This window comes from Panthera onca, chromosome C2 (assembly GCF_046562875.1).
Source record: "Panthera onca isolate mPanOnc1 chromosome C2, mPanOnc1 haplotype 2, whole genome shotgun sequence".
Taxonomy (NCBI): domain Eukaryota; kingdom Metazoa; phylum Chordata; class Mammalia; order Carnivora; family Felidae; genus Panthera; species Panthera onca.
This window is the reverse complement of record NC_138347.1, coordinates 60,381,854-60,407,307: the sequence shown is the minus strand read 5'-3', so window position 1 is coordinate 60,407,307 and position 25,454 is coordinate 60,381,854. Positions and strand designations below refer to the sequence as shown.

Here is a 25,454-nt window from a genome sequence, read left to right as displayed (position 1 = left end):
AGAGTCCCCAAACTGGGGGCTGAAGGAATTGGGGAACATGGAATGGCAACCCACGTTGAGCACCTACAGGTGCCAGCATGGGACTGTGGACTACATAGGCCGGTATCGGCCATTCCCCATTGGAGGAGTGGGAGCCAGGGCTGGGCTGCAGTGAAGCTCCAGAAGCACCCCATACATCAGGCCACACGGCCCTTCTATTCTCTCCTCCCTTCCCTTAGCCCCCTCAACCCAGGGGCAAGTCACAAGAAGCTATTTAGTGTAATGGTTAACCGCAGAGTTTTAGTCAGATGCCGCTGAAGTTTAACTTGGGAGCTGACTAGTGGTAGGCCCTTAGGCAAACTACTCAACCTTCCAGAAATGCCTGGTAGGCCCCCAGGCAGGCTACTCAACCTTCCTGAAACTTCGTTCTTAACAGATGAATAATAATATCAGCGCTTCACGGCTTCGTTCTAAGGGTCAACAACATATATATGGAAAGCACTTACAAAGGTACCTGGTACATTAAAAATGCTCCCTAGGTCGTGGTTATTATTATTTTTATTAATGTGCTAGCATGGTCTTAAGGCCCCTAATTATATAATTTAAAGAGACAAGTACATTGTTGAATCTCCTTGGATTCTGCATTCAGCGTTAAGTGCCCTTAAAACAATGACTACACATGAAATAAATGTAGAAAAAAATCTTTTTTCCAGTGGAGAAAATTTCTAGTATCATGGAAATTTAATATTTTGTTCAATAGACTCACTACTATTTACAGAAAAGAAGACAGTATATTTTTTTAATTAAAAGTGTTTATTGGCTATTGACTTTAATAGACTTACATTAAAGGAAAGAAACATTTTTTTCAAATGTGCTAATAAGAAAAAGACCCAGAAAAATGAACAATGCTGGGGAGAATATTCAGTGTTTTGAACATAAATAAAACTCATAAATTTTATATGGATTCTGGGATATTTATTAATATTCCTCCAACGAAGGATTTGACATTGAACAGGAATACAAACATATGAATAAGTCTAATCTATTTCAAAGCAATCAGCTCTTTGAGAGCAGAAACTCTTTCATAAGTACCCTTGCCATTCATGGCAGAGAGATTATAGGAATGCTACGAACCTTCCTAAACCATTAATAAAAGAAAAACATATAGATACCCAACACATAAACATATAGTAACCACATAATAATTAAACACAATGTTCAGTAATGCCCACTGAAATGAACAAACAGCAAAATATATTCTAATAATGTAAAACAAATATATTTCATGCTCCTATAAAAACAAAGGCATCTTTTTGGTTCTGTTGTTTTTACAAAAACTGTGTGTGTACACAAGTGTATATATATTCTTACAGAAAACATGACAAATATAGAAAAGCCTAAAGAAAATGAAAATTACCTGTCGCACCATCAACATGAATGTCACTCTTTTGGTGAGAGCAGAAAACTCATAGAATCAGAGATGCCCCAAGAAGATTTCACAGCCTCAGGATCTGATGCCAATTCACCAAGCACTTCAGAATTCACAGGCTAACCTCTTTCTAGGCTTGCAAACTTCTCTACTATTGCCCGATTCTAGCATTTTGCCCACTGCATTTTTCACCAGGCCAACAGTGATCAATAAACCAGGACTCAAGAAGGCTGCCTCCAATCTAAAACTTTTTGTTCCCCAATCATTAGAGCTGGATGGAATTTTAGAAGGTCATGTGGTGCTATCCACCATACCTGCCCCTGTTTGTTCAGGAGGAAATAGGCAAGGGGAGGTTAAGTGATTTGCTCAGGTGTCACAGCTGAGTAGAAGTGAAACCCAATCTTGTAATTGCCAGGCCAGGGCTCCATCCAAGTGGGCACATAGTGAGTGATGTACAGTGATGGGGCTACACTTGTTATGTGCTTAGACTATTAATGAGCCCAGGGTAGACCATAGTGGATCTGTATGACCAGACAAAAACATCTGGGCAAACTTTTCGGCTCATAACAGGCCACTGCATGGACATAGACAAGTCACATACGGATAACGTGGTCAAATGAAAGAGTGTATCCTGGGCCAACTGATCATAGGAGAAATGTGTGAGCCCCACATTCCATGAAGATGTGAGCCTGGTTAAGTCCCAAGAACTTTTCTGATTGACTGCAGTACTGGGGCAGGTTGGAAGGCAGAAGTGTCCAAGAGGGCCCTGAGAATATAATTAAAACTAGGAAGCTCTTAAATCAGCTAGATGCCTTTTACAGTCAACAGCCATATGTCTACAGAAGTCATGCTGCTCATGACCAATCATCTCCTTTCCAGCTCTAATCCAATTCAACAAACCCACACAATCTCATCAACCCCACTTCAAGGCTGTCCCTTCTCATCTAAAGCTTTCGTCTTTGACTAAACGAATCTCCATTGACTAAAAGAGTTAGCACTGAGGGGCGCCTGGATGGCTCAGTCAGTTAAGTGTCTGACTCTTGATTTTGGCTCAGGTCATGATCTCATAGTTGTGAGATCGAGCCCCGTATCAGGCTCTGCACTGAGCATGGAGCCTGCTTAAGATTCTCTCTCTCTCCCTCTGCCCCTGCCCCCACATGCGCAAACATGCGCTCTCTCTCTCAAAAAAAAAAAAAAAAAAAAAGTTAGCATTGAAATATTAAAGGTCATGGTTTAATTCTTTCTGATCAGTTGGGGTCACTTAAGTCTTTATATGAAATCTCCTTTCTCATGGAGGCAGAGTTTGATACAAACATTCCTTATTTGCATAGACCTTATTCTCAAATACAAATAATTAAAGCTAAGATTGTTTCTCCTTCTCTTCTTCCTGTGTGACAACAGTGGGGCAGTCTCAGTGTGAAGAGTCTGATTTGTGTATGCCAGGTCTCAAGACGCTTGCCTGCGGATGAGCTCTTTCAACTGTGCCAGTCTGTCACTTCTTAGTGCTTCCCGGATGGAGTGGAAAAAACCAAAATAGTGTTCAAAGTTGTGCATCATAAGCAGGACTCCAGCCAATAGCTCGTTGGTCACCAGCAGATGGTGGATGTACGCACGAGTATGATTCTTACAGCAGTAACAGGAACACCCTCTCACAAGTGGATCAAAGTCCTCCTGGTACCTGAGAAAGGAAGTTACAACAATATTCCAGTAAGTGAGGAATATAAGAAATCTGCTATCTATTCTGCTGGTACATAACCAATAGTTAATAACATCACTGGCAAATGTAGTGCCGGTCACCTGCTTAAGATGACAACGAAGTGAAAAGTTAACACAGAGCATGAGTCAGGAGACTCGGGAGTCTTCTTCTGACAGATATAACCTCCTGGACTGAGGCTTACACAGGAGCATCAGGAGAGTCATGTGATCACTCCCTCATGCCGAGCTTTGTCGGTCACACTGCAAAGGCACACAATGATAGCAAACGCTGTTCTGATGAATGATACTTTTTTCCCACTCGCCACCAGAACTAGGACCCGAAGACACAATATGACCTTTCACTTGCATAGATTCCTGTGGTTTACAAAGCACTTTGACAAAGACTGTCTCACTTAATCTCGGCCGGCGGGGAGGGGTGGGGGGGGGGGGAGTTAAGAGGAAGGGCCTCAGAGCTACCACACCTAGGTTTGATGCCTTGCTCAACTCACTCAGGCAAGTCATTTAACCTCCCTCTGTGTCTTTACTTTTTCATCTGTAATGGGAATAAGTGTAATAACAGTACCTACCTTAGAGACTTATTGCAAGAATTAAATGAGTTGATATAGCAAAGGATTTGGACACTGCTGGACACATACTAAGCACTACATGTGTCACTTTTTATCAGGTCTTAAGTTAAACAACTTGACCAAGGTCACAGAGTCAAGAGCAGTGCTAGGATCTGAACTTTAGGTCTAGTGCTGGCAATAAGAAAACTACAATTTCCAGTTAAATCTATAATGTAAGGGAATTTTAGTAGTAACCCATTTATATTACCCTAGCATTTTAAAAACAGAAATGAATCTCCTTGGCCATTTTCCAAGAAGTTAAATGTGGTAAACATCACCATTTCAGACCTACAATCAAGAAGCCCCTGTAGAATATAGATTAGACCTAGGATTTTCATATTCTTTCATAAATTTTCAAGTCTGTACTATTACTAGATAGACATAAGTAAGTCTGAATCCCTAGAGTGTTCCTTTACATAAGACCAAAAACACTCCAGCACAGAAGTGAGAGTACCAAACTCACAGAAAACCCCCTCACTGGTTCACTAATAATTACCACTTTAGGCCAAATACAAAATTACAAGATCTCTTAGTTCATTCTTTATAGAGGGAAATCTTTTATTAAGATTTATAATCTGTATATAACCAAGATGACCTAAGTTCCTTAGAATTTAAACACTTTGTTGTTTTTTATCTTGAAATCTTTATCTTGCTCTGTCATTATTTAAAGTAATTGGAAAGAGTAGAAGACACCAGACAATGTATTTGGCCTAATGTTTCTGACAGCTCTTCTAAAACAACAGTTATCTAGCCTCGGTTTTCTGACAAGACAAAGTACACAAATTCATCTGCAGAAAAAAAGTTTTTTCTGGAACTGAATTTTTGAAGGCCCAAATAATATCCAACTATAAATATTTTATGAAGTCATAAACTGAAAAGGGAACAGTTACATAAACTTTTAAAACAGACTGAAATTAAAAAGTCAGACATCAAAATCCAACCTTAAAAAAATTCCTTACTTTTTTTCCTTCAGATTAATTTCAAATGATGTAATTTCTTGGTTGCAACTGGTTGTTTTAATTTTCTTTGTTTGATCTGCGTATTTTATTTCTTCCTGTGTCCCATTTTGTTGTGATACTAAAGGACAAATCAACAAAAAGTCTTGAATGAAAATCAGATAAAGAGTGGCCATTGGGAGATTTTTATTCTAGTTACTATTTTATGCCCTTTGACTCTGTAATTCCACTCATGAGAATTTATCCTAAGGAAATGACACAAGGAAAGTAGTAATATGGACCAAGATGATCACTGACATTCTCTAGATTATCAAAACTTGGAGATTCAACAATGTCTAAGCAAACTATGGTTACAAGTATGTAATATATAATCTTACTGTCAAGGAATGATTTTAAGAAAACAGGGAGTGTGTGTGTGTGTGTGTTTGGAGGGGGGTGGAAATCTTTTTTTTTTTTTTAATGTTTATTTATTTTTGAGAGACAGAGACAGAATGCAAGTGGGAGAGGGGCAGAGAGAGAGGGAGACACAGAATCTGAAGCAGGCTCCAGGCTCCCAGCTGTCAGCACAGAGCCCGACACGGGGGTCGAACTCACCAGCTGTGAGATCATGACTTGAGCCGAAGTCGGAAACTCAACCGACTGAGCCACCCAGGAGCCCCTGGAAGCGGGTGGAAATCTATGTGTGTGTGTTGGGAGTTATGTCTCATCAAAATGTACATGCAAATTGTGCTTTGTAACTGCCTATGTTCCAAATAGATTAAAAGTAGAATATAGTTTTAATTTATGTATTCTGTATGGAGTCCCTGGAAGGAACTCAGATTATCCAGAACTAAATGGGGACTTGAGTTGTTCCCCTGAACTCTTTAGAAAAGAATGTTCCTGGATTTATAAGAGAAACACCAGTTACTATGCAAAGAGCCAGCTGTCTTGAACAGGGGCAAGCAGAGAAGTATTACTGGGAAGGAGTAGTAACAAGTTCAGGGTTGGCCCAAGGAGAATAAACAGATAGCACTAAGAAGATAATTTTGTCCAGATCAAAGGAAAGAGAGAAGTGACCTCAGCATTGAGGCTGTTATAATTTTGCTGCCATGAATTTGTATGCTGATGTGGAAAACTGCAACAACGCCCTGGCTTTTTGCAAAATTCTTGTCACTAGGGGGAACTATATTAGTTCCTATACAGGCAACTTACTCCTTTGCAATTGTCACTTTGTAATTGGCAAAAGACTTTAACTTACTATACACACACATACACAAATATGATTATTAATAATACTTTAATGGAAAACAAACTGTTTCAGTTTTCCTAATCATGAAGAAACACCTTTCTCTAGCCAAAAAGGAACTTGTGTGTTCCTGAGAATTCAGTATCGGGTTCTTTGTACAGTTTTACATATTCATGGTACAGAATAACAGTTATCCATGTCTTTATGGAAATAATTAAGCTTGTAAATGAACATTTATAGAGTTTGTGGTATGCTTTTTCATCAGCATACATTATATTCTGGTCAGTTTAAAAGACAGTAAAACTGACCTTCTATATATAAGAATTTGAACAAACCAATTTGTTTCCAGAATAATTCAATTTCGGTTAATGGTTAGTTTGCTTTATAAAACTATAACATCTTCTGGATGAAATTTTAATAACTTCTGGGGAATAAAGTGAACCTTTAAGAAGTCTCTGGCCTGAGTTCAATGTAAGGCTGGTGGTGACGGAGGAGCTCAAAGGACAGCAGGAAGCGGGAAGGGAGAGCCCCTTGCGAAGGCCAGCGGGCAGACTAGGCATGCAACAGCCACCCGAGAAACTGGGACCCCAGCCCGACGCCCATAGCCCATATCCTAGTTCTTTTCCTACTGTCAGTTAAATGTCAGACTCTGGAACTGATTTTCTTGACTTCTAACTAAACAATAAAAGAAGATGGTGGTACTTCAAAGCAATATTAGCAGAGGAAAACAGCTTTCACATCTCTGTGAAAAACCCAAAAAAGCGAAAGTGACACTAGGATCAGATGGGGTAAGACTCTTCTGTATTTTGATAGCATGGCCTTGGCAAAAAGCAGACAAGAACTCTTTTGTGAAAAACTGAATCAACTTTTAGTAAGCAGTTAAAAGGTTTTCTGTTCTTAGATTTTCATCACTATCCACTCTGAATGTTCTTTTTTCAAATTGTTAATAGAAAGTGTTTTGTTTTTCTTGGTTCTGCTCACTATAAAATCACTTCCAAATAATTGATGAGCTACAGGGATAGCACTAAGAACCGACCGGGTTTTGTGTGCCAACATGCCAGAGCGTATAGATAAGAAACAAAAATGTAGTTTTATAAAAGGCTGATGTTACAGTATGCACATATCTCTGGCTTGTGACTCAAGCCAAAAATGAAGAGGAAATAGAAGATACTTGAGGCTATCACAGAGACTAACTTCAGAAAACCTACACGTCTCTTCAGGGTTCGGCTGGTAATCAAAGCTGAAAGTCAGGGCACATCCCCGCTCTGTCACTTGATAAGGGAAGAAACTCTCAAATAAGTCCACTCCTCTTTCAATACACTCGAGCACCTCATCTGGCCGGCTGACTCCACAGATGAGCCTGTGAAAACAACAGTAGGAACACTGACGTGAGGACAATGCCAGACTGTGTAGCAGGCAACAGATAATAAGGTGTGGTGGAAAGAATGCAGGACTTGGGCAGCAGAGGGACCTGGGCTCGAATCCCAGTTCTGCCCTTTATTTACTTACTGTGTGACTTTAGGGAGGTTTCTTAACCATTCTGGGTTTTAGTTTTCTAACTTTAAAAACAAAAGCATAATACATAGCTCACAGATGTGTTGCGAAGATTAAGGAGTTAACTGTAAAAACACACAGAGGAGTTTCAAGTCCCAAAGAGAAGTTCAGTAAAAGTTAGTTTCCTTCCCCCACCAATTCCTTCTGAACAGCCTCCCTAGTCTTCAACTGAACTTTACAGTCTATCTATCCACTACACAGATTTTTTTTTAAGGGTGCAAAGCTATAGGTCAACTATACTTCACAATTTTTAAAAGATTAAAAAACAAAAAAAAGTACAAAGCTGTGTGCTTTATTTCCCCCTCAAATACTTTCCATGCCTTAACTGTATTTTACCTATAGTTTCTTTTTTATAATTGGTTCAACAAAGACATTTTTATCTGTTGTATTCTTCATAGGTTCATTTACAAAGCAACTCGCGCTCTCAGAATTTGAACTCTGCCCACAGGATCTAAAACTCTATTTGGCTTTATTCTTCTTTGTATTTTCTCCATTAATAAAAAGTCTACATGGAATAAGGTGGTATTTTCAGAGGTAATGGGTAAGGCATTCTGGGAGGGTTAATCATACTCAACCAGGTTTTGCCACTAAAACAAGAAGGGGAGACACCCTGGATCAGGGTTGGCTGGCTGGCTGCTTTTCTTTGTTTTTCTACCCACAGTCCCTTTTATGAACTGGCAGAGAAAAGCTAACAGACTCCCTGATTTCTAAGAGAAGTCCAAAAAAATCTTATGTAATATTAAACAACCAGAACATTTATATATATGACTACAGTTTCCTTCAACTAATGTTTTAGAACTCCTCTCCAACTAAAGACGGCATTTCTACACACATATAGGATGAAAAACAATCCCAGCACTCAAATCCTGTAACAGACATCTGTGAGCATTTAGCTCAAAGAAGTCTAGAAAATGACTGGAAATACTAGTGCTGGACTGTTATCTGCACCAGAACAAGATAATCACAGGAGGGAGAACAATGAACACAAGAGAACCAGGTTAAAACGATGGGGGAAGTTCTGGCTGCACTGGCAAAGGGTTGGTGGTTCTGGCTGTTCAACTCTGTGTTACAGGGCTGTATACATGTGTAAAAATTCATCACGCTGTCCATAAGATTCATACACTTTATTGCAAATTATCCTGGGATTTTTTTAAAGTGGTAAAATTTACATATACTATATAGCATCCAACAGTCCGAGAGGTATAAAGCAGCATCCCATAATCAAACCTCTAAACAGGTGTGTAGGGAAAAAAGCATAAATATTCACACCACGTTGGACAAAAAACTAGAGATTAAAAAGCAAAACAAAACAAAACAAAAAGAAAAATGGCGGTAGTATAGTAAGAAAGACATCAGCTGTACTCAGAACCTTAGGATTTTTAGCTTTAAATCTTGTAGATCACCTCTCTACACCAGTACATACTGAATCCTGTTTATGGAAAGAACTAGCCCTATTAATGATGCCAGTACCCTTGATTTAAAAAAAAATGGCAGTTACTACATGCCTCAAATCTAAGAACTTCTTCCAGGTTCTTATTACTACAGCCCACCTTCGTTCTGCTAGGCACCCCCGATCTGTCCTTAACTTCCCTTGATTAAGGCCACAGTCCCATATGACTTTATTCCTGTCCCCAGGGGCCATGTTACAATGAAGAATATTTGCACTTGGCACAAAAATGAAGGGAAACAGTATAACACCTGCCCTCCCTTATGAGGATCAAATAAACTAGTTCACATGACAATTGTCCTCGTCTATATTCTGAAATCAAAGGCAGGACAGCTGTGATGGAAACTCTTCCCACAGTCAGCCTGAGCAGATTCAGCCCAGAAAAGGCATAATCAGTTCATCAAAAGACATGCCCATGTAGAGACTCGGCATAATACACAATCACCAGCACCCCTGCATTGAAGCCCACGAAACTTGGCCTGCGTCCTAACTGAACACTAGCCTGGGTTTGTCCTCCGGCAGCTCTGCAGTGACTGATGACAGCAAGTACAGTCTAGTTTCCAGGGTTGTGGGATTCCCTTGAAAGCCATCCAGAAGGAAGCCACCTACGGGCCGCTTGGCTGTCTCTCGTGCTGACCTCAGTCTCTCCTCCATCACATCTCCACCTTCAATCACACCAATGATGGTACTTTTCCGAAGGACCTATAGGAAGAAAAGACTGGATGCTTTAACTATTTCCAGTAGTGGAAACCTTCGCTTAAATGGACTATACATGGAAGACCAAGAGACAGAAGAGCTCTCAGTGCAGTTGCTACAGCTGAAGCATGAAAGGAGGATGATACTCCCTCCTCCCCAAGAACCTTTAGGGCTCCAAAAACCACAACTTGAAAGCCACCCAAATAAGTAAGAAAAGACTGAGTAGAAACTGAGGCAATAAGCACATATAGTCATGTTTGAGCTTAGATTAAATTAACACCGAGCAAGTACAATTTAGGTTACCTCCAAGTCTCTTAGAGATGACTTTAAGAACTTTATGGTTGGGGGGCACATGGGTGAGTCAGTGGGTTAAGCGTCCGACTTTGGCTCAGGTCATGATCTCACGGTTCCTGGGTTCAACCGCGTGTTGGACTCTGTGCTGACAGCTCAGAGCCTGGAGCCTGCTTCAGATTCTGTGTCTCCCTCTCTCTCTGCCCCTCCCCTACTCACACTCTGTCTCTCTGTCTCTCTCTAAAAATTAAACATTAAAAAAAGAAAAGAACTGTACGGTTGGGAACTAACTGTCCATTTGCGAAAAACTAAAAACTACTTTGCACACCATCTTCAAAAACAAATCCCACAGGGCCCTATAATCTAAACATAAAAACAGAATCATAGAAGTATCAGAAAGATATATTCAAGTTTTTATAATCTTAGGGTAAGAAAGGCCTACCTAAGCAAGCTAAAGCTTACCCAAAAAGGCTAACATATTTGAGTACAAAATCATCAAAACTTCTCTAGTGAAGCATACTCTCAACAAAGGAGTTGAGAGGCAAAGGAGAACTCACTGCTTGTTGGAATAGATACCATACTATACTTATACCATAGAAAATCCTCCAACAAACCTTCTAAGGAAATGACAACCCACAGACATCTGGGCAAATATGTGAATGTGAATAGGAACTTCTGAAAAATAAATGTGAATGCCCTGTACACATATGGAGAGCTAACTAAACCTCACCAGTAGGGAAATACAAATTGGCAACAATTAGGTACCGTTTTTGCCCATCACACTGACAAAATTGTTAAAAGACAGATAGTGACACAGTGGAGGAAAAAGTGTTAGAGAAATGACACATACTCTGATAACTAAAGAAGAGTAGAAATTAGTTCTGCTTTTTGGGAGGGCCAACTAAACAAAACTTGTCAAAATGTCGATGCTTTAATCCTATGTCCTAAAATTCCACTTATAAGAATCTCTCCTACGAGTATATTCATTCATAAGCACCAAGCTATATTCACAAAATGTTTAGAATAATGAAAAACTGGAAACAAGTATACATTAATAGAGTAAAGGCCTAAATAAATTATGATACATTCATAGTGTCTTCCTACTCAGGTGTTTTAAAAAGAATGCAGTGGATACAGCAACATAGGCATTGATAAGAAATGAAATTCTGAGATACTGCTAAACAAAACAAGCACACTTCTGAGCATATGACCATATTCGTGCAATAAGAACCCCATATAGTCATGTATATATGTAAACACTATGTATATGCAACTAAAAAGTAAGGTTTGCATGGAAAAATGCAAATTGACAGTGGCTCTCTGGTAGAAGAGAGGAATGGGGAAGGAGCCTGGATTGCTGTGAAAAGGGAATTTCACTTCTCAGTTTAAGCAAGAGGGACACAAACAGAAGGAACACTTGGGCTGCTGTGTACAGAAATGAATTAAGAGTGAATATGGCTAAAGGATGGGTAGGAGGCAACTTTAATAATCCAGATGAAAGACCAAGAGGACCCAGACTAAAGCAGTGGCAGTGGGTGAAGGGGAGGGGCAGGATCTGAAAACTCATCAGAAGGTACAATCCACAAACTTGACCAATTAGTTGCCCAAGGAGAGGGGGAAAAGTCTGGGATGACTCCTAGCTCCTGTTTTGGAAGTCCAGAGAGAGGATGAGAAGAGCAAAGATAGAAAATTCTAGGAAAACAGTGGAGGGTGAGGCAAGATGATCATTCTGTTTTGTGCATTGTGAGTTTGAGGTATCAGCCGCTAAGTATACAGACCTAAAGTTTCAGACATGTGTGATACAAATGTGACTGCCCGGCTAGAACGACAGATGCCTGGCATGCTGCTGCCACTCCCCATGGCAGACATGGCTGACAGATAACTCTCTTCCTGCTGCACCCAGGCACAGCTCCAAGCACCTTGGGATGAAACCCATTTGCCATCCCTAGCCTAGGAAATATATAAAGAAAAGAATGCCAGCAACAGTATTTAAGTATTTAAGGGCATTCAGAATAACAGGATCCAGGGGCGCGTGGGTGGCTCAGTTGGTTAAGCATCCCACTTTAGCTCAGGTCATGATCTCACAGTTTGTGAGTTTGAGCCCCAGATTGGGCTCTGTGCCGAAAGCTCAGAGCCTGAAGCCTGTTTTGGATTGTGTCTCCCTCTCTCTCTGTCCCTCCCCTGCTCATGCTCTCTCTCTCTCTCAAAAATAAATAAACATTAAAAAAAAAAGAGAGAGAGTAAGAGGATCCAGTGAGGAAAAGAGGTATGCAGACATACAAAGTAGGCAGTTACACAGGCCTGCCCCTTTCCATGACTGACACAGCCCTATCTGGAAAACCTCCTTTCATGGATATAAAAAGCATAATCATATAACTTACTATCTAAAATGGAACATAGGTGCTCTCTCCTCCAGCCATCCAAGATGCTGGAAGGAGAGAAGCCTAAGGGGAAGAAGGTGGCTCTGGCCTCTGCTGTCATGAAGAAGCAGGAGGCCAAGAAGGTGGTCAATTCCCAGTCTCAGAAAAGGCCCAAGAACTTTGGCATCAAATAGGACATCCAGCCCAAAAGGGACCTCACCCACTTTGTCCAGTTGCAACTATATCCAGTTGCAGCGGCAAAGGGCTCTTCTCTATAAACGTCTAAAAGTACCTCCCACAATTAACCAGTCCACTCAGGACGTTGGTCTTGGATGGCCACACAGCTACTCAACGCCTAAGCTGGCCCACAAATACAGACCAGACAAAGCAAGAGAAGAAAGAGATTGTAGGCCTGGGCTAAGAAAGCTGCCAACATAGGGGATGTCCCCACTAAGAGGCTGCCCGTCCCTCAAGCTGGGGCTAATACTGTTACCACATTGGCGGAAAACAAAATGGCTCAGCTGGTAATGACTGCACATGATATGGGTCCCATTGAGCTGGTTGTCTTCCTGCCTGCCGTGTGTCCTAAGATGGGAGTTCCATACTGTATCATCAAGGGGAAGGCCAGGTGGGGCATCTGGTCCACAGGAAGACCTGCACCACTGTCCCTTCACACAGGTTAACTCAGAAGACAAAGGAGCTCTGGCTAAACTGCTGGAAGCCATCAGGACCAATTACAATGACAGATATGATGAGGTCCGCCATCACTGGGGAGGCAACATCCTGGGTCCAAAGTCAGTGGTTTGCATTGCCAAGTTGGAAAAGGCAAAGGCTAAAGAACTGGTCACCAAATTGGGCTAAGTGTGTGCTGTTGCTTTTCCTGTACATAATAGTACTAAAAAGTTCCCTTTCAAGAAAAAAATGGGACACATGTAAGAGTAATAACCATGTAATAATCATGTCAAGACAATAGCATGATTATAGGGATAGAGAGAGGGACCAACACACAGCAATAATGTGAAATGGTAAGGCTGACTAGCATGGAAGAGGGGCTTGAGGCTCATCCAGCTGTTCTAATAATCATGCTGTCACACTCCCTGTCCTCCTTTCTACTCATGGAAACATTACTCATCCTACAAGGATAATTACCAGCTCAAAACAATTGCTAGTGAGCAACGCTAACAATTAGGACCCACGGCAATGTCCCCACGCTGAACTCTTACTGCAGATACTGAGCGTTCTATTCAGAATGACAACTAAGGTCTCTTCTAATCATTTCATGTACACTAACGTTGGTAGCCAATTACATTTTTTATTGGTACACTTAAGATACCAATGTTCTTCAGACTCAATGTGCTTTGCCACAGTGGGACCTAACCACTGCTCAGGATTCCTCCACATCAATGGTGTCAATGCTTGAATTCTCCCCTGTGGTCACACCTTCTCTTCTCCCACTAGCTCTGCTCTCTCCTAGTGAACTTCATTCACTCTGCACCCAGGATCTCTGATTTCCTGACACAGCTACATCCTCCCTACCCTGTCATACCCAGCTACCATCAACAAGCATTTATCGAGGGCTTCCTTATGTCAGGCATTCTGCTACATGATGGAGACAAAAATGATGCTCAGAAAATGAGTTTAAGGAGGTCACAATGTAATAAAGACAAACACGTGAAGAAATCATTGTACTACAATATAACCTGAGCTATATAATATGGCCACATACAAATTAAAGGGGTGGCAAAGGATGAACAGAACTTCCCGGAAGGGTCAGGGACAGCTTCCTAGAACAATGAATGTAATGTAATGAGCTGGACCTGGAAGCAAGAGAAGGAATACGACTGGAGATAAGAAAAAAAGAAACAGCCCAGAAGGAAGCCCATGTACAGCGACAGCAGAATGACACAGGGTAACACTGCTGGGAACTGCAAGTGACTGAGAAGGTCCAGAGTGCCAGCTGCAGCCAGTCCTGAGCTGGAGAAGTGGGCAGAGGCCAGGTCACAGCAGGCTGTCCCTGCCACATAAGCACTGAATGGAAAGTCATTAAATTCTTTTCAGGAAGTTCTTATGGGCTCATATTCGTGTTTTATGAAGACTTCTCAGACAGCAGAGCTGAAGATGGATTGGATGGAAATGACACCAGAGACAGAGAGAATAATTAAAAGGTAACTGCCCATATAAGAGATGATGAGGTTATTCTGCCTCAAGGTAGTGATAAGGATGGGGAGGAGGAGGCAGATCCTAGAAATCAAGAAGGATTCCTAGGAATCAAGAAGGAGCGGACAGTTGGATATTAAATTGGGTATTAAACGAAGCCTTGAAAGACTCAAATTTCTGGGCTGAGGAACTTGGTGGCTGCTATAAACCGAGAAACAGAAGAAAACAAGAGGTTTGAGGAGATCAGATACTGAGTTTGGTTACTCTGAGTTTGAGGTGCATGTGAGGGATATTCTAATACAACTCGGCTAAAGTCCACTTTATACAATTCTGAAGCTAAGCAGAGTGATCTTGATTATACATGAAATTTCAGAATTATTCAGCAATTAAAACTAAGGGAAAGCTGCCCAGGGAAAAAATCCAGAGTGGGGTGAAAAGGAGCCTAAGACAGAATCCTAGAGAGCAAGAATAGTTATGGTTCAGGAAAAGAAAACAGGAGAGTAAAAGAGACCAGGAAGTGAGAAGCAGAGAAGCGGGAGGAGGAGCAGAAAAGGAACCTAAGTAAGGGACAGTTTCAAACAGAAAGGAGTGGTGAGCGGTACAGCCTTACCTCTGACTCTTCCTGCAGCCGGAGACAATTATCCAGGAATAGAAGTGATCGATCAACAGACTTTCTGGCTCTTTTTATGGAAGTTGCTTCCTCACAAGATGCCTCTCCATCTGAGAGGCACTGGAACCAGTCTGGCTGAAGGGCCTGCTGAATTGCCATGAACTTGGAAGCAGTCATTTCGACTCGTCCCCCAACACCCCACACCGACACAGACTGTCAGGGAACAAAATAATGAGGAATCAGCAAGAACAAAATGCAAATAAAAAGAATAATAATAAAATGGTAAAGCAATAGTGAATTTAATTCCTCTTTACAAATGGAGATATGGTAGCAATTCAATATCCTAGATATGGTGAGTAGAAGAAGCTTCCTGCACCATTTTCCAATTCTCCAAGGACCTTATAGCTCTTAGAGAACCCTTTGGTGGCCACACAGCCAGCTTCTGAGCTAGCCCCAAGAATTCTTTGTTATACTTCTCTAGTCCAGTCTTCTATTCTCTGAGGCCCCACCCCATGCATGCTGTTCCTAAATACACCACAGACTTCAATCTTTCTCTGTCTTTGATCACATTGTTCCTTTTGGCTGAAATGCCCTTCCCTTCTTCTCTGCCTGGTAAAATACTATGCATCCTTCAGGGCAGAATTCAAATATCATCTACTGTATTGTGCTTCCCAAACCTATCTGGGCATAATCCATCACTCACTCTTCTAAGCTCTTACAGTAATTTGTACTTATTTCTTTCATGAGAAATACTTTTATAAGTACCTTATAAGTACTTTTATAAGTACTCTGACTAGAATATCTCAATTCATGTTTGTACCCCAAAAGCCTAGTCTAGACCCTTACATATTATTGAAGGTTAGTAAGTATTTACTAGCTTGAGTTAGATACAGATAAAAAAAGTAAGTCAGATAATACATAAGCATCTCTATATAATGTTCTTTTTTTGGTTACTCCTTCCTCTACAGTATCTTTCTTCTTAGAAGAGATTGACAAGGACATAAATGGGGAAGCCACATACATCTTTTTATTCTGGCCTAAGGCTTAATTAAGAACACTATTTAGGGGCACCTGGGTGGCTCAGTTGGTTGAGCGTCCAACTTCGGCTCAGATCATGATCTCATGTTTCGTGAGTTTGAGCCTCACATCAGGTTCTGTACTGACAGCTTGCTCAGAACCTGGAATCTGCTTCAGAATCTGTGTCTCCCTCTCTCTCTGCCCCTCCCCTGCTCACACTCCATGTCTCTCCCTCTCTCTCAAAAATAAACATTTAAAAAAAAACCAAAACACTGTTTAAATAAATCCTCTTTCCTTTACAAATGGGGTAGATAACAGAAGTAAAAATATCATCTTTTGGATTAAAATTACAAAATAAAGTTTAAAGCAGAAGAATAATTTAAAATACTTAGTCAAGATTAACAGATATTGTTGACATCAATAAAGTGGGTACAGGAAAAGTAATTGCATTTGTAAAGCAGCAGTATATACCGAGGCCTTGCCAGAATGTAGTCCTCAGAGACAAGACCAATGTGCCATGTCTCAGGTGAAAACTTGTAATGAAGTCCTTTTGATACTGTTCTTCACTAGCTAAAATCTCTGGCTGTGCACCCAGCTTTTTCAAATTCTGTTCTAAAAGCAAGCAGTATTACACTGAGACTCTACTATATATAGTTATACATGTGATAACACTCATCAGCAACTTCCCTAGCACTTCCTGAGGTTGTTAAAACTGCAAATAAAGCATGGCATAAAAAAATTATTGCTTTCTATCATCATAGCAATTTTTTTTTTCGCCATGTACTTGACCTTCCTTCATCCCCCAATTTTTTGCAACAATGAAAATGCTGAGGATCTATATTCCTTACCTTAACTCCATCCACAGGCAGCCCTACTCTAATTCCTATAAACCACACCTCCCATTATATTCACAGAAATAAGGAAAAGGTATAAAGGGGTCAGGAATGGGCTAGCAACCCAGACAGTGGGATCCAGCATTGGAGGGATACAATAGGCTGACTATCTGGGACAAAGCTGCAGCCTTGGAAGCCCTTCTGAGAACACACCTTGTTCGTTACATAACCGGCTGGGCAGGGGCTGACTGGATCATGCAGGGAACAGTACAAGAGCGATTCTGGCATGCCTGTATAGACATAGAAAAGAACTCTTGAAAGCACTTACATCAACAATTACACTGTGTTGTAACAGAGTGCAGTTTTATAAGTGTACTGCTGGATAAAGCACCTCTAAACATAGTAAACTGTTCATATCCGATCTCAGAATTATAAGAGGCCTGTCAACATGAATGAAAAAGTTACCTTTAAAACCTACTCATCTGAAAAAAGAATTAAAGGTTCATGTCCAATGACCAATGAGTTGCTACAAAAAAAAGTACATCTTGAAGTATGAGATACAATAAGTGTTTAGGGCCACATTGACCCTACTTGATTTGTTTTGAAGAAAAATTTGATATCAAGTATGTTCATTCTAGGTACCATCCAAAGGAACTAGCTACTGGAAAGATAAAACAATATGGTCAAAAGGTAATCTCATTAATAAGCAAGCCATCCCACAATATGGGACCTTGAGGCAGAATTACAGGTAAGCTACAGGATATTGAAAATGGATCAAATTCTCAGTAAGTTTCATTGACTCAAGATGACAATTTCTTAGGTTGTTTACTCAAAAATATTGTCATTAAAAAAAATCCAAAAAAGTGCTTACTAAACCATATGTGCTTAAATTTCATATGCAACTCTGCATTTTACTTAAAAAAGGATTTCACTGAAAAAAGACCCAGAAAATAAAGCAAACTAAAAAATAAAAACAAAAACAAAAAAACAACTCTGCAGTTCTCCACCTATTTCCATAATTTCAGTTAGTATGGTTATCCCTAGAAAGCTTATTTAGCTATTTTCACTCAATTATATATTTAATTACATATATAATACATATATATGTATGTATTTATACTATATATTTATAATTGTATACTTTAAAGCTGGTTTTAAATTGGTTTCGGTCTAGGGGCGCCTCGGTGGCTCAGTCAGTTAAGTGTCTGACTTTGACTCAGATCATGATTCTCATGGTTCTTGAGTTTGAGCCCCACGTTAGGCTCTGTGCTGACAGCTCAGAGCCTAGAACCTGCTTTGGATTCTGTGTCTCCCTCTCTCTCTGCCCCTCCCTGCTCATGCTTTGTCTGTCTCTCTCACTCAAAAATAAACGTTAGTGGAGCCTGGGTGGCTCAGTTGGTTAAATGTTGAATTTCAGCTCAGGTCATGATCTCACAGTCCATGGGTTTGAGTCCCACGTTGGGCTCTGTGCTGACAGCTCAGAGCCTGGAGCCTGCTTTGGATTCTGTGTCTCCCTCTCTGCCGTTCCCCCACTCATGCTTTGTCTCCCTCCAACTCTCAAAAATTAATAAATGTTAAAAAAATTTTTCTTAATAAACGTTAAAAAAAAATTAAAATTGGTTTCAGTCCAAGGAAAACATTACATAAATTCCTCTACTGAAATACAAGGCCTTGTGACTACCACCAAGTTATCATGAAGTTTCCCTCAGAAGCAGAGGACTGAATAACCGATGGAAACTAAATTTTCATTCACTTATGTGAGTCTTAGATATTGGGAGAAAGCTTCAGAAGAAAGTTGTCTACAGAAGAATGGATTCTCAAGCTGGCACTGCTAAGCTTTCCTACAAACAAATGGACACATACATTTGCATATAAAATCCTATTTCTGGAACAAAAGATAATAAATATTAACATGAAAATATAGCTATAGGTAAACACTTGGTCTTCTGCATTATGTTTTAGGCTCAAACATGCTAGACTGCTTTGAATCTTAGGTATGTCTCATGCAGCTTTTTACCTCTGGGTCTTTGCTCTGTGCCTGGTGTGTCTGCTCACACGTGTGTACTTCCACCACTGTGCCCACCTCCTGACCTGGGTAACTCCTACTTTTCCTGGACTCAGCTGAGATACCCCTTCATCCTCTTTCTCAAGAATCCTTTCTTTAGTCCGACCTCCTTCCACACGTACCCCCTAGAGCAAATTATGTGCTCCTCTCTCTGGGCTCTCATGGTACATGTACATATTCCTAATACTGCAAATGCGGTCACTGCATCCTACTACAATTACCTATTAATCTTTATCCCAGACAGGCTCTGAGTTCCACTGGGGAAGCAACTGTTGCTCTTCATCTTTGAATCCCCAATGTGTGGTTCTCAGATGCCCAATAAGTGCTCATTAAATTAATGAATAAGTAAGTGTCTGAATGAAAGATCAGTCAACAGCACCTCCAAACTTCAAATTAATACATCACAAGACAAACACAAATAACAATTTTTACCTATAAACTTTCCAATTCCTTCCTTATATTCTGCCAAGACCTCATGGTGTTCTGCCCTATGAGCAAAACAGAAAAATACATAATGAATTGTCCTACAGATACTCTATGCAACAGCTGACAGTAAATGTAGTGTTGAACAACAAAGCATGCCATTATTCAAGAGTCCCAACTCATTAGGCTGTGTTCATTAGCCAGAGCATAGGTCTTCACTTTATAAGTGTTTCTGTGGGAACAGAAACTGGCAAAGATTAAGTGCTTCCAATACCCGGATTTCCTTCCTCCCCTATTATTAACACAATATTGCAGAGTTATTTCACCATATAGCATGTTCTTCAATGAAGGATAAAGTCAGTATGTACATTACATAAAATGATTTAACTCCATTAGTTTTGTTTTCATAAAATAGTACTAGCAAGTACACATGCAGATAAAGGGAAAAGTTTGAGGCTGGTACATGAAGACAGACTCTAGAGCCTAAGTTTAGTTCTTACTTAGCATTCCCTGCCTGTCACCTCTGGGAGTAATGGCAATGAAAGCCACCATACTGGCACGGTTGGATCAGAAGAATAGTGAAGCAGGTCTGGTATGTAGGTCTGGCCTGTGGCTTCCAGATTAGGGTCAGATAATGTATAATATTTGGTATCTCTGATTTCACTCTAAAAATCTACAAGTTTTTGTACATATAATCAAAAAAGTCTTTTCTCCCAAAAAACAAAAAATCCAGGGAAGAAATGGGCAGAAACATGAATAGACATTTTTCTAAAGAAGACATCCAAATGGCTAACAGACATATGAAAAGGTGCTCAACATTGCTCATCATCAAGGAAATACAAATCAAAACTACATTGAGATACGACCTCACACCAGTCAGAGTGGCTGAAATTAACAACTCAGGAAACTACAGATGTTGGCGAGGATGTGGAGAAAAGGGAACCCTCTTGCACTGTTGATGGGAATACAAACTGGTGCAGCTGCTCTGGAAAACAGTTTGGAGATTACTCAAAAAATTAAAGATTGAATTACCCTATGACCCAGCAATAGCACTATTAGGAATTTATCCAAAGGATACAGGAGTGCTGTAGGGGCACGTGTACCCCAATGTTTATAGCAGCATTTTTAACAATAGCCAAATTATGTAAAGATCCCAAATGTTCATCAACTGATGAACAGATAAAGACAATGTGGTGTACACACACACACACACACACACACACACACACACACACACACACACAGGAATACTACGCGGCAATGAAAAAGAATGAAATCTTACCATTTGTAACAACGTGGATGGAATTGGAGGGTATTATGCTAAGTGAAATAAGTCAGTCAGAGAAAGACAAATATCATGTTTTACTCATATGTGGAAGTTGAGAAACTTAACAGAAGACCATGGGGGAAGGGAAGGAAAAAATATATATATATATAGTTACAAACAGAGAGGGAGGCAAACCATAAGAGACTTTTAAATATGGAGAACAAACTGAGGGTGGAAGGGAGTGGGGGGATCAGGCATCAGGGGGCGGGGAAAATGGATGCTGGCAATTGAGAAGGGTACTTGTTGGGATGAGTACTGGGTGTTTTATGTAAGTGAAGAATCATGGGAATCTACTCCCAAAGCCAAGAGCACACCATATACACTGCATATTAGCTAACTTGACAATAAATTATATATTTATATAAAAGTCTTTTTGCTGTACCTTATTAAGGTATCTAAGCTGCTGCCAGAGTTGATACTTAAATGATCAGATCTAACACTTACAGTGAGGACAGTGTAAGCTGAGCCATGGCAGGAACCCCGTGGATAGCATGCAGTGTCTGATGGGTCAGGTGTGGGGCAGAGCCGGTCTTGGTGTACAGAAGGCAGGCTGGAATGTCCATGGTGCAGTCTCCTGTTTTGCCCAGGTTTTTTATTTTTCCTAGGCGACAGCCATTAACTACCTTGGTAAGACTCAGCTTCATTCTGGGGGATTCCTCTAGGTCCTGATAAGAAAAGAACAGTACATTCAGGGGTTCCATGACATCTAAAGGCTAAGCATTTTACAAAGAAAGTAACCTACAAGATGATGAATGACAGCATATTTATTACTACTTCCAGCCTACAACTGTTTTAGATAGCAGGAAGAAAGAAATGGGAAAAGACCTGAACAGAATAAGATACCTTCTCCAAGTCTTAAAGCAAAATGATGACATCAACCATATTTAAATTCAGTCACGGAATTTTTGTCTGTGCTGAAGAAAAGCAAACAAACAGAAGGACAGGAGTAAAGACTAATCATGGAAAGAGTGTGCACTTTTTCACCAAAGGCTAACTTTCAGCCTTTAAAATGTATATAGAGGAAGGCCACACTATGTAAGCCATACTGATTACTGATTTGATTCATTTTTTTCTTTTTCTAATTTGAGAGAGTGCTAAGCAACATAGCAATTTTTCCTAACATGTTGTTACATAAAGAAAGCAGGTTCCAGGGGCACTGAAGTGGCTCAGTCAGTTAAGTGTCAGACTTTTGATTTCGGCTCAGGTCATGATCTCACGTTCATGGGATCAAGCTCTCTGTATTAGGCTCTAGGCTGACAGGGCAGAGTCTGCTCAGGATTTCCTCTCACCCTCTCTCTCTGATCCTCCTCTACTTGTGCATGCGTGCTCTCCTCTCAAAATAAATAAACAAACACTAAAAAAAAAAAAAAAAAAAATGAAGAAGGCACATTCCAAATCAGCATCCTGGTGTTTATTAAACTACATGGAACAATATACATCAAAAGATAAACAGAGATAATCTCTGAGAGGTGGAATTATCTCCCAATTTGTTCTTATATTGCGTCCAAATAGAGGTGAGAAACCACATGGAGCATATATGCAATTCATAAGCAATTTAACACTACTTTTATCAGGGATCTTGGCGACTAGTCCCTGGTCCTTTTGTGTGGCAAACCCTGGAGCCTGATCTTGTCCAACACATCCTAATGATCAAAAATCGACATGTCACCAAAGAAAAAAGTAAACAAGGAAAAGTAGACAGCTACATTTAAGAAAAAGTATTGTAATAGATAAAACTGCTATTGTCAGTGATTCTCTGTATTGTGAGAATGGATACAAATATTAAGAATTCTAAAGAAAGCATTAGAGAATGACCTTCAGCTGGAAATCAACATTTAAAAAAATAACACACAACTTTGTCCAGAGCTGGAAGAAAAAGAACCACACCTTCCTTTTCACTGTTCAGTTTATGGTAATTTTTATAAGTGCATCCTTTTTCTAGGGGCTCAAATACAAAAAGTTTTTATTATGGAGTAATGTAAATACAAATACACACATATACATGTTCATATATATGTTTTTATTGTTTTTATTTTTTTTTAACGTTTATTTATTTTTGAGACAGAGAGAGACAGAGCATGAACAGGGGAGGGGCAGAGAGAGAGGGAGACACAGAATCTGAAACGGGCTCCAGGCTCTGAGCTGTCAGCACAGAGCCCGACATGGGGTTTGAACTCACGGACCGTGAGATCATGACCTGAGCCGAAGTCGGACGCTTAATCGACTGAGCCACCCAGGCGCGCCCATATATATGTTTTTAAAAAATGCTTTGGGAGGGATATAATCCACCAAACCAAGCAAATTTCTCAAGAAACAAACCAACAGACTCCAAAATATCAACTGCTTTTTATTTGCCTTCATCACCCTTTCCGTGTGGGTCACTCACTGTAGGAATCTTCTAAGATTTGTGGTGTGATGCTTTTCTAAATATACATTCACACTTCACTTCTACAGAGTTCTTGGGAAAGTCTTAAGGAAAAACCATTATAAAAACCATTTGGAAATGATTCAAGGAAAAACCTTTATGGCTTTAAGGACAACTGATAAGCTGTCAATGGATCTGTGCCTTCACAAGGGCTAACAAAAATTCCCCACACCTCTGGCAGTACTATACCAGTCCTAATGCTTCCAGGGCCACACATTCCCCACACTACCCTCCACCGCTAGCATTCCTTCAGGAGAGAAGGGATTTCTAAATGTGTATTAGATGAATTTTCTACAGACTGTCATGGACAGATGACTGCAATACGCTGAGACAAGCTTAGGTGAGTACATATTTTTGTTAAAGAAAAATTGCATACATATTTATAAACACATATGTACACATACACTCTAAAATGTTTGTATATGCCTAGAAAAAATTCTGAAGGACTTCCAAACAATATGGTGCGCTGACTTGACTCAGAAAGACACACAGAAATGATAGGCTTTAAAATTCTAGAAAACAGTAACAGAAGATGAGACAGAGACTATTCAGAGGAAAAGTACCCTAAAATCCTTACACAATTTGGGAGGAGGGGAGAGATAATGAATAATGTAAAACTGTTAAGTATGTGTGTTAAAAAATTTTTAAGTAACCATTAAAAGATTAATGACAGAATGCATAATTTCTGAACTCACTGGGGAAGGATGGGAGATGATAAAGAAAAATTGGTTGCTATAAATAAAAGGCAAAAAAGAGATGAGACCAAAAAGCTCATCAAAAATAGAAAACACAAAATAAGATGGTAGAAGTAAACCGAAATATGTCAGGAATCACAATATAAGATAACAATTTCACATAGTAACTTCAGTAAATAACATTTACTGGGCATACACTGTCCTTTACATATTAACCCTGATAAAACGTACCATCATATCAACCTCATAAGACAGATGTGATTATTAAATGCATTTTACACATGAGAAAACTGAAGGCTAACGGAGTCACCATTTGCAAAGTGGCAGAGCCAGTACTTAAATCACCGAAGTCTGGCTTTAGATGTTGTACTCTAACAGGCTGGTAGCCTATTAGGAGTCCCATCTTGTCCATACTCATGTGCAATGTTCACACATTAACTGTAATGTTACCATACAATTTTATAGTCCTATTTTCCATTTTGCTATAGTGTTCTTATTATTGTCCTTGTTTTCCCTTCTCTTCCTTTATCCATTCTCCCAGCCTCTGCAACCTTTCTCCATACTCATAAGAACATTTAAACGTACTCATAGATGGGAGTGGATGTTTTTTATAAAAAATGGAAATACACTACAATGTATGCATTTCTCTGCAATTTGCTTTTCTCCCAGGAGAAAATGGGTATCTTTCCTGAAGAAGAGACACAGAATTAACTTACTCTTTTAAAATAACTACTTCATGATATTACATAGTTTGGATGTGACACAATTTATTCAACCATCACCCTTGTGACAGGCACTCAAGTTACAGAGCGGGCCCTATGATCTCTGCAAAAGTCTGAGGACACAGCTCCCCTAATCTCATTTCCACCATCTCTAATCTACTTTACATTATGTTTCCTGGCAAAGCGCTATGTTTATGTTGATTTTTCATCATTACAACGCTCCAGTGAGTTAGGTACTATCACTCCTAGTTTGCCGATGAGTTAATGAAGGGTCCGCGCTGTTTTAAACAGGTTGCCTGAGGTCAGCCACAAAGCAGGGTTCAAAGCTCCCATTGTAAGCCTACCACCCTGCCTGTATGAACCCATGTATCCTAGAGGGTAACGTCTCCGGGTACGTCTAAGTTCAATCAATAAGGATGGATTTTTCTTCACTCCATGCCTCCAGTGGCCTCAGACCTAGCGAAGCCCTGAGCTCAAGGATTCGAGATCTTCCCAACCCTCCCAAGTACCCTGTGCCGTCCAGGAAACATTTCCGGCTGAGAACTTCATTCTTGAGCAGAGGGCAGTCGAAAGGAGGCCCTTTTCTCTCAGAGATGAAGTGAAGCTTACAGGATTTGGGAGAATCTGGATTTAGAGAAGCCAAGATCCATCAGAAGAGCCAGAAAAGGGAAGGAGAGACATGACAGAAGTACAACTACAGTTACTGCAACACAATCAGTGAGCCTCTGGGGGCGACGCGACTCAACCACCCGCAGTAGCCCCCATTCTTTCAGGGAAAGGGGGGACTTACCTGCACAACTCCCAACTTTTTTGGCCTTGAGACCCCTCAAACTCCTCGCAGTTCGTTACCACGTGTCCGGCTTGCAGGCTTCTCGGACCCCTGAACCACCGCCTCCGATGTAGAGCCAATCAGGGAGCACTG

The 25,454-nt window shown here is 40.3% G+C and overlaps 1 protein-coding gene, 1 long non-coding RNA gene and 1 pseudogene across 4 annotated transcripts in view; 2 read left to right on the top strand and 1 right to left on the bottom strand.

Moving 5' to 3' along the window:
• Positions 1 to 8,086, top strand: part of LOC144617416 (uncharacterized) — an 11,255-nt gene extending 3,169 nt beyond the window's left edge. The window contains exons 3-4 of the long non-coding RNA XR_013557911.1: positions 2,810 to 3,115; positions 7,863 to 8,086. This is a non-coding gene — a long non-coding RNA (uncharacterized LOC144617416). The remainder of the gene's footprint in view (positions 1 to 2,809; positions 3,116 to 7,862) is intronic.
• QTRT2 (queuine tRNA-ribosyltransferase accessory subunit 2) lies at positions 2,620 to 25,454 on the bottom strand. Of its 3 annotated transcripts, XM_060639967.2 has the most exons (9): positions 25,323 to 25,450; positions 21,135 to 21,355; positions 19,373 to 19,428; positions 17,089 to 17,165; positions 15,026 to 15,238; positions 9,414 to 9,613; positions 7,119 to 7,270; positions 4,689 to 4,806; positions 2,620 to 3,086 (listed from the first exon to the last, which is right to left on the bottom strand). In XM_060639967.2, exons 2-9 carry the CDS (start codon positions 21,332 to 21,334, stop codon positions 2,855 to 2,857), a joined length of 1,248 nt encoding a protein of 415 aa, XP_060495950.1. In that variant the 5' UTR covers positions 21,335 to 21,355; positions 25,323 to 25,450; the 3' UTR covers positions 2,620 to 2,854. The 3 variants fall into 3 exon arrangements, with proteins under 3 accessions (XP_060495950.1, XP_060495951.1, XP_060495952.1); XM_060639968.2 differs by lacking the exon at positions 21,135 to 21,355 and having other exon boundaries at positions 25,323 to 25,454; XM_060639969.3 differs by lacking the exons at positions 21,135 to 21,355; positions 25,323 to 25,450 and adding an exon at positions 19,864 to 21,052.
• LOC132683706 (large ribosomal subunit protein eL8 pseudogene) lies at positions 12,097 to 13,334 on the top strand (annotated as a pseudogene).

What these genes read in the sequence shown, in the direction of transcription:
- QTRT2 (XM_060639967.2), bottom strand. Translation starts at nt 21,334, where the DNA reads ATGAAGCTGAGTCTTACCAAGGTAGTTAATGGCTGTCGCCTAGGAAAA. An exon ending in GGCTGCAGGAAGAGTCAGAG is followed by an intron (nt 9,614 to 15,025) that starts GTAAGGCTGTAC and finishes TTCTTCCTATAG; the next exon opens with GTCCTTCGGAAAAGTACCAT. An exon ending in GCCGAACCCTGAAGAGACGT is followed by an intron (nt 4,807 to 7,118) that starts GTAGGTTTTCTG and finishes TTTGTCCTTTAG; the next exon opens with TATCACAACAAAATGGGACA.